Source organism: Aptenodytes forsteri, unplaced genomic scaffold (genome assembly GCF_000699145.1).
Source record: "Aptenodytes forsteri isolate BGI_AS27 unplaced genomic scaffold, ASM69914v1 Scaffold51, whole genome shotgun sequence".
Taxonomy (NCBI): domain Eukaryota; kingdom Metazoa; phylum Chordata; class Aves; order Sphenisciformes; family Spheniscidae; genus Aptenodytes; species Aptenodytes forsteri.
In genome coordinates, this window is record NW_008795495.1 from 2,965,294 (window position 1) to 2,975,166 (window position 9,873).

A 9,873-nucleotide genomic window follows, 5' to 3' on the forward strand; every position below is an offset into this window, starting at 1 on the left:
TTAGAGTGTGTCCAGAGAAGGGCAACGAGGCTGGTGAGGGGTCTGGAGACCAAGTCTTATGAGGAGCGGCTGAGGGAAGTGGGGTTGTTTAGCCTGGAGAAAAGGAGGCTGAGGGGAGACCTCATCGCTCTCTACAACTACCTGAAAGGAGGTTGTAGCGAGGTGGGTGTCGGTCTCTTTTCCCAAGTAACAAGCGATAGGATGAGAGGAAATGGCCTCAAGTTGCGCCGGGGGAGGTTTAGATTGGAGATGAGGAAAAATGTCTTTCCTGAAAGAGTGGTTAAACATTGGAACAGGCTGCCCTGGGAAGTGGTTGAGTCACCATCCCTGGAAGTATTTAAAAGACGCGTAGATGCGGCACTTAGGGACATGGTTTAGTGGTCATGGTGGTGTTGGGTTGACGGTTGGACTCGATGATCTTAGAGGTCTTTTCCAGCCTTAATGATTCTATGATTTTATGATTCTAAGTAGAAGGCTGAGAAAAGTAAATGATAAGGAAAGTGAGGTAAGAAATGGATTCAGCTTATGACAGCTAAATTTAGGTATCTAAACGGAGGTGTCTGTGGTGAGGTAAGCATCTTTCTTTGCTTTATAGTCAATAGCAGCCTAGTCAATATGGCTACTGTTGTTACAAGAAGATTCAGCCAACACACCAATAGGTGTCCACTTCTGAATGAGTTGAATCACTTTCCAAGCTACACTGTCTGTAATGGAAAATTAGATTCCTAGCTCATGTGTAGATACTTAAGTTTAGACACATAAATTTAGGTGTTATAAGCTTGAGTTAAATCCCACTTAATGTGTCACACAGCTCATTACTTTGTTCTTTGGCGTTTGTGCTGGTAGGCAGAGCAGGTTAGCATCCTTAACAAAAATTCACCAGGTTTCTGTGGACAGACTTTCAAAATATTTAATAATAGAGTATAGCCCTGATACTTGTTTGAATGGGTGACACTCATGGTACATAAACAGTATTTTTGTGTCAGCTGCATACTTTAATTTTTTCCTTGTTTCATCTTAACCCACCTTTTCTTCCTAACTGCATTGTTTTCCATGTATCTGCACTGCCACATCCCCACAGAATATTGTGTAAGCGGGCAGTGGGTGCTTGTGTTCCCAAAGTTTGGGACAGTGAGACCAAAGCTGTAAAGCCAGCACAGAGAGGAGCTGGGTGAATCCACTCAGAGGTGTTAGTACTCATAGTCCTCCCAAGAAGGATTGCTGTCTGGCTCGCCAAAGCCCTCAGACCTGGAAGCCTCAACACAGTGACACACAGCTTGCGTAGCATGGCTTGCTTATACATCCGGGAGCCAGCGTGGCAAGGACCAAATACCTCCACAGAGAAATTGGGACATGCAGAGCTTTAGCAACACTGTGTCTACAGTGCACTGAGTAACTGAAGAGAACACTGTAAGTAAACAATTTGCACAGCTCTGCCTGGACATAGGACCATGGACTTGACACAGTAGAAATGTATAAAAATTTTAACCATCCATTTCTCTTCACAGCTTCCTTTACTTAGCTTATCCTGAAACTAATACATGTCCTTCTACACAAAAGATTCTTCCCATCCATTTCGAACCCCATACCTACTTTCCCCTTTTTTCTCAAGGTCCTCTTCACACTGGAACAAATTCACGTATTTCTGCTAAGCACAATCTCCAGAGCTTCTTTTTCCTTGCTAGCTTTCTAGACCAACTTGCCAGGTTTTAGGATTGGAAAATATTATTGAATCATGGTAGCATGCTAACAGTAGCATGTAGTGCTACTGACTCTTTGTGTAAAATTTAAAAGTGAAGCAAAGAATTAAGATTGTGTTCAGGTGCAGAGAAATCTAAAGAGATGGGTAAAATTATTGCAGTTCAAGACAGAACTTTGTTTTCAGTATTTCCTTGGTTGAAAACAGCAAATCTCTTGCAAATGTGTTGGGCCAATTTTCTTTTCTTGTTTAGCAGTACACATACCAATGATTCTGTTGGATTCAGAGTTTCCTGTGCTATTTTGCCAAGTTTGTTAAAGTCTTTCTCACTAAATGTGGAAGGATTTTAGAACAAATATTAAGGCAACTTTAGCTAAATTCTCATGATAAATTTGGCTGTGATACCAAATAATTTATTTGATGTGGGCTGATTTGTTATCCCCACTCCCTGTCATTCCTTCCCATAGCTTCGCATTCACATAGAGAATTCTCCTGTCACAGGGGCAGCTCATGTGAGAGCTGACTCTCCAGAGCCTATTCCAAGTCTGAAAACAGACAGGGCTGTCAAGTACAGGACAAATTCTGTGAAGTAGAGAAGACCTAAGACCGCCAAGTGGATCTTGACACAAGAGAATTTGACCCTACACGTAGAGGTTTCAACTCTGTTTCCGAAATAAATTTGCGTGACAGTTTTGGGGTTTTGCCTTGTTCAAATGTGCAACTATTTGGTCCACAGAATAATGCAGTTTAAGTATAGGAACAGCACTTGTTAACATCAGAACGTTATGTACAATTTAATCTCCTGCCTGTGATGGTGTATGTATTTGCTGTATACTTGCTTGACCCTACACGTAGAGGTTTCAACTCTGTTTCCGAAATAAATTTGCGTGACAGTTTTGGGGTTTTGCCTTGTTCAAATGTGCAACTATTTGGTCCACAGAATAATGCAGTTTAAGTATAGGAACAGCACTTGTTAACATCAGAACGTTGTTTATGTACAATTTAATCTCCTGTGATGGTGTATGTATTTGCTGTATACTTGCTTGAGTTATTTTCATCAAGAAATTCTGTCTATGTGTCGCTTTGGCAACATCTTTGCAGAGTTTACAACTTTGAAAAACATGTTGGCATCAACTATGCAGTCCTTTTAAACAGCTGCTCTGCAGTCATGCTGTTTCAACATGCCACCACACATGGCTGAATTATGCAAATAGTTAATATTAAATGACTGAGATACAAGAACAATTTGTACACTCGATAAAGCTGGTCTGTGGAGTGTAACATCCGTTCATATAACTGAGTTAGTATGGGACAATTTAAAGGCAACAACATGATTCTTTTGACTTTGTATCTTGTATTAAAGGCAGCAGTGGACAGAGAGAAGGTATATGGCAGGAATGTTTTGAAAGGCTGAGGGTTTTTTTTAACTTGTTACTAATAATGCAATGAAAATAGAATGTACATCAATGTAATTTTCTGGCAAGTATTAAGAAATAAGTAAGATATAACAAATGTTTGTCATTCAGCTATAAATATGAGTTACCCTGTTCTGGCTGAGAGATAAGATAGAATGTTAATTATATAGAATGCTAATACATTAACAGTGTTGCTTATTGAAGACAACAGCATTTGTAAAAAGCAAGCAAAAACATTAATAGTTAAAAAAATGTAAAATTGTCTTAAAATTTACTTTGAAAGGCTTTTCTACTGACCTTGCTGTTCTAGTTCTGCAATAATGAATGCTCTAAATAATAGTACAATAAATAACAGTAATAAATAATGCTTTAAATTCTGAGACTTATTTTATAGTAATTACACCCATTACATACGGGGGGAGAGAACATTAGGCACTAGGTGATGCAAGATGACAAAAGATGATGTCCAGTTAAAGTCACAAAATATTATGTTTTTTCCTTTCTCACTCTACTGTATGTTTTGAATAATCTGTTTTGTTCAGCTAAGTAGTAAGAAAAGGTTACTCTTTTAATTAATCCAAATTGTTTACAAAGCAAATTATTAGAACATCCAAAAAAGTCTGCATTTCTATATTCTCTGTTTTCTTTTCCCATGTTGGAACTTTCATTTTTCACAAAATTTCTTTTCCACTCTGATCTCATTTTTGCTGTAGGTCCTCTTAAGGTTTTTCATTGATTTTTCTTTTCTGATCTGGATATAAAGATACATATATATTTCTAGTAATGTATTTATAAGGCTTCTGTGCAAGACCTAGCGGTCAAAAGTACAATTTGTCGCAGTCATTCAAATTCGATTTGTAAACTCCCTCAGCCTGACAAAACAAATTCAAAAGAATTCTTTTAAATTAAATGAAAGCTAAGTTAAAAGAGATAGTGGGTTCCTTATTACACAGTAAATGTTCTCTTTTACAGCCTTTAAGCAATACAAAATTTGAGTTGTATAAATCCTATCTGCCTTTTTTATTTTCTTACTTTTACTAGTGTCCAATTAGTAATCTTATTAATTATGGCAAGTATATGTTCATGCTTGTTAGATTTACTGATCCACTTACACATTTGTGGATCACTTTGGTGAATATAGATTTATTATTAACAAATAAATACTTAATAGGTTCAAATGTAATTCTACTGAATAACTTAGCATTGTTCTTTTGTGGTTTTATAGGAACTAGCCACAATGAAACAGATTCTAATTAGTCTACATGGTAAACACTATGAACAAAATTTACCTCAGTCTCATGTTGATGTAAAAAGTGCGACTGCAAAGAACAAATCCAAGCCTTCAGTAAAACTGCTGCCAGAAAATGAAGAAGAAAATGTATTTACACCTAAGCCGACGTTATTTGTAAGTACTATAATATGAGTAAGTGCCATAAGCTTTTTTGATAATTCTCCTCTCTTTTTAAAAAGAAAAATGTGGGTTCATACTTCAAGGAGATGTATAATTAATTCAGCTGAATACTTGCAGCTCTTTATGGGAATGGTCAATGTTGAGGAAATAAGTTACAGTTTGTGAAGTTATTTAGCTGTTTCGTAGTTTCTACATCTTAAGTTCACAGCAAACTAGAATTTTTTTTTTAAAATGTCATTATAATATTACAATATTAAGAGTGGTTAGCAAAATTTTAATAGCTGACAGGATCCACAGACTATGTATATACAATTTTAAATCTACTCTGATCATGTATGAGTAGAGTGTATGTGTGCGTGTATATTGAGGAGCAGGAGTGAGGAAATAGGTGTATTTATATATACTTATATTCATGTATATATGTGTGTGTGTGTATATCTAGATACATTAAAAAAAACCCATGCCCAGTATTGATATCACTTCTGTTACTAGGGATACCTGATATTATAAACCCCTGTTTTATTCCTTTAGAAACTAAATGCTTGGATTTAAATACTTCAAGTGGCCTGCTTCAGATTTAGTGCCTCTAATATTTGAAAGCTTCATGAAAATGGTTTAGAAGTTTCTGACTATGACTGTGTCTGAACTGATACATTTAAGAGAGCCAAGTTGCAATGCTGAATCACAAAACAAATCATGACTCTTATTTACATTTCTTGAGGCTACCTTTCTCTAGGGTAGACTGCTTGTATCCACATTGCATAGCATATGTGCTATTTTGGTCCAAATATACATCTGTATAAATTTTTTTCTTTTTTTTCCTGGTGGAGACTGGAGGCTTTAAAATTCAGTGTCTTAAACAATATGAAGTTTGTATTGCAGCACATCAGATACTGTTTTTATAATACAAAATGTAGGAAATGGTTGCATCTCTTGGACGTGATGTGAGGGCATTTGGGGATTTTTTGCTTGGATAGTGTTATGAGACTAAACACAGGCATACCCAGTGTTGTCTCATTCACAGTCCTTTCGGTAGCGCTAAATCATACTGCCCAAACTTTGTCTTTGATGGAGCTATTCAGTGATCCAAAACAGAGCCAAAATGTGAGCTAACAATTAGGTTGTGTAGCTGATCCAGGGTTTCAGTGTTTAATCTGTCCTGTCTTACTTAGGGATATAGAAATGGTGTAGGAATCTAGAAAAAATGCTTTAACATTTAGTAATAGTGACCAATTTCTCTTTGAAAAATTCTAGTCTTTTCAGACTTCGGAGTAGGGAACCAAGAATGGGCAGATGGCAGGGTTTCTTCTTAGATGCGGAAAGAAGTTGGTAGTCCTGTGAAAATCCTGCCAATTTAGGTCAATTCCCAGAATTTTAAAAGCTTGCACAAATAGAGCAGATTTATTTTTGTAACTGAAATCTTCAAAATGAGAGAAAGATAGAGATTAACATGTGATGAGAATCCCCACCACAAGGCCAGCTGAATAAAGTCGATTTTTAAATTTAATGGTTATTAAGTCCTGGAGGAAAGAACGAATAGAGAGCAGACAGAAAACAGAACTAGAAAGGGACAAGTTTAGGGACAACAGACAAAAGAGACAGTACTCACTAACGCAAGAGACTATACCCAACTCTGAAAGCAGAATAGTCCTTACCTTGTTCCATCTCCACTTCTTTAGTTTTATTTCTCTATACAAACCACCACTGAATTTGCCACAAGAATGTTATGCAATCCTGACTGTGTAGCAGTAGCCCATAGGATTATGAAGGCAAGGCAAAGTTGCTCACAGATAATTCTCTGCGATTAAAATACTTTCTACACTGCCAGAAAACTGCTGAATTATTTTATTTTTAATTGTAATTTTTAAGAACTATATTTCTGCATAAATTGTTGGTCAATTATGGCACACCTAAGATCTCTTTTCTAAGTTCCATCCCCTTCTCAAATGGGAAAGTCAGATGATGCTATTTCAAATGAAACCTATTTATGGCACAGTTGATGCAGGTTTTCATTGGCATAGATGTTTTAAAACAAATCATTTACTTCTTACTGTATAATCTGCTTTTTATAACCTAGAAATAGGGAGGATTTAATACAGATATGTAGAATAATAACCTTAAATGCAGTCTTGTTTTTAATTTATTTGCATTTAAGTAAAGAACTCAATTATCACTGTGAACTACATAGGAAAGAGACTTTAGTGTAGAGTGCATGGTTTTTTTCTGACTTTCACTGTCTCACAATTAAAACATTCTTTATTTTACAGACAAATAAAGAGGCACCTGTATGGTACAAGAAACTGCAGAAGAAAACATCACCATAGCATTTTTCCAAAATTATTCAAAATAATCCTTTGAATTTCTTTGAAGAAAGTTATTTTCACCATAATGATGCCCTTTTTACCAGAAAAGCAAACTACTGTTTTGTTTTTAACTGTTCTTTTATACCTGTCAAATGATCTTATGCTTCATAAAATAATTTTTAGAGCTGTTATGTGAATAAAATGTGTGGAAATAATGCATGCAATGATTTTACTAACATATATTTGAATTTTAAAAGATACATAAACACTAGCATATTGTACACATTTATAATCTGGGCAGTTAAAGGGCGTGTTATTCAGAGTGTTCAAATTAATGCATGTTTCAACTTTTTTAATATTGTTTTTCTTGGACCCTGTGTTTCATGCCACATGTGTTTCTGCCTCATAGAAATTTAAAAAGCATACATGAGTTAGCATCAGACTATATCCTACTTTCTATGAAGGAAATTCATGTCAGGTGCAAAAAAAATTAATTTCTTATCGGCCTTGATTTGTATAGTTTGTCATCTGATGTCACTTGTTCTACCAAACAGGCATTAAAAATATTCTAAAGAAGCAATAAAATGCATCTTAATTATCAGCGCTGATACTTAGTGGGCTAGATACACTTGCTCAAGTGTAGTTACATCAGTGTAATAATCAAAATAGAACCATGATGTGTGAGTACTGTAGCATGTAATGCTGAAATGGAAAACTTGCCATATTTAATTGTATGAAAATAAGCCCCATCTTCCAAGAACACAGTCTACTTATTTATTCCACCCCACCATCTATTTAGACTATAGAAAAGGTCTCTAATATATTAAAGCACTTTTGACTGCATATGGTGCATATGGTACATTTCTATATATAATATAAATATAGATTATATTGTTTAAGTGACTGTATACTGAAAATATTGCTCAGATTTCATTTAAGAGGAATCTCCTTTTTCTTACCTCCTTTTTCCTTGACAATATCTCTTCAACTGATTCATTGTACCTACCTGGACATGAACAATAATTATCTACTATACAATGCTGAGCTATATCAAGCTTATGATTCCTAGATACACTTTTCTTCGTTTTCCAAACAGCAGTTTGAAGCACAGCAATACTTCCTCTGCTCCAGGTAAGCTTCAGTTGCTTTTTTTTTTTTTAAATAATTCTGAGAGAGTGAGGTAAAAACACTAGCAATTGCACATCACAGGATTAAAATTATCATTCGGTGAGTGAGGGAGGCCAAGTGTGTAGACAAAGGTAGTATCTTTTCTTAGACTAACTGGTGTTCTCTGGGTAAAAAAATACACAAACCTTTGGGCTCTCAAACCTATCTGTACAGACATTCCTGAATAAACTTTGGTTTCCTGAAGTCTAGGGTTTTATCTAACTTGTATTTTTATGTGAATAGAATCATTAACATGTCTTTCATGTGATACAGCTCCCATATGCAGATACTAATTTTGTAGTTTGTAATAGATATTTTATATGATTCACAGTCCCTAGTTTAACTTCCCAGACTATCCTGTTTGTCTGTTATCACCCAGTAATTAATAAATTGTATTATCTAGAAGGACCGTGAGCTATTTTAAGCAAGATACTAGTCAGAATCTTAAGTATTCACAATTTGTTCTCCTATAGTATTCTTATAGACAAATTGATGAGATATGGACTATAAGGTGGGTGGAAAATTGGCTGACACACCAAGCTCAAGGAAAAGTGATCAGCAATGCAAAGTCCAACTGGCAACTGGTGAATACTAACATCCCTCAGCAAGTTCATAGGCAATACCAAATTTGGGGGAGTAGTCTATACACTGGAGGGCAGGGTCTCGGGGGGACCTTAGCAGGCTGAAAACTGGGTCAACAAGAACCTTATGTAGTTCAACAAAAGCAGTTGCAGTCCTACATCTAGGGTGGAATAACCCCATATGCCAGTACTGGCTGGAAAGCAGCTTGGCAGAAACAGACCTCAAGGTCCTAGTGGACAACAGATTGCACATGAGTCAGCAATGTGCCAGCCAGCCGCAACCTGGGTGGTATTAACAGCAGGATAGCCAGCAGATGGAGGGAAGTGATTCTTCCCTTCTGTTTGGCACATGGGAGACCACATCTGGAGTGCTGCATCCAGTTTTGGGCTTGTTCAAGACATTGACATATGGAAGTGAGTCCAGCAGAGATTCACCAAGATAATCAGGGGCTGGAGCACCTGATGTAGAAGGGGAGGCTGAAAGAACTGGACTTGTTCAGCCTTAAGAATAGAGGGCTTAGGGGGGAACTTGTTGCAGTCTCCAACTACCTAATGGGATGGTACAGAGACAACAGAACCAGACTCCTCTTAGAGGTGCACAGCGATAGAGTAAGAGGCATTGGACACAAGATGGAGCACTAGAAAACTCGGTTAGCTATTATGAAAAATGTTTTTACTGTGAGGGTGGTCAAATACTGAACAGGTTGCCCAGAGAGGTGGTGGAATCTTCATCCTTGGAGATACTAAAAACTCAACTGGACAAAGTCCTGAGCAACCTGGTATAATTGGACCTGACTTTGAGATGGACTAGATGACTGATTTTTCAGAATTCCTGTCCGACCTAAATTACTCTATGGTAATATTTCTAAATCTAATATAAGATAGTGACATTCATTTACTTCTTACCATCCAAAAGACACAAAGTGTTGAATTCTTCCATGGAAGTACAATACACAATAACATTTTGATGCTTCCAGAATGAATTGTGCATTGTAAATTTCTGTGTCCTCCAGGCAGCCTGATTTTCTAGGAAGGCTGACAGAAAATGAGGCTGATTTGTGGTGAAATTTTATTGACATTTAATCAGTTCTTCAGATGACAAAGTGACATTTTCTAAAAAAAACCCTGCCAGAATATTATTAACAAGTTCCATCTTTAAATTTGTAAAAATAAAATAATTTGTTAGAGTATACTGATAACACATAATGCTGTTGGTAAATTCTTGTAATCCATGTAGTCCCTGTGAAATTTTTTTTTCCAGTTGAAGAATTTGTATTTTTCCTGTGTCTCCTCACTA

General features: G+C 36.4%; 1 protein-coding gene across 1 annotated transcript in view; it reads left to right on the forward strand.

The window, feature by feature from the left end:
* PIBF1 (progesterone immunomodulatory binding factor 1) overlaps positions 1-7,559 on the forward strand; it is a 125,777-nt gene extending 118,218 nt beyond the window's left edge. The window contains exons 16-17 of the mRNA XM_009281719.2: positions 4,340-4,519; positions 6,793-7,559. Of these exons, the coding sequence (XP_009279994.1) occupies positions 4,340-4,519; positions 6,793-6,849 (237 nt within the window). The 3' untranslated portion in view covers positions 6,850-7,559. The remainder of the gene's footprint in view (positions 1-4,339; positions 4,520-6,792) is intronic.
* The last annotated feature ends 2,314 nt before the right edge of the window (positions 7,560-9,873 follow it).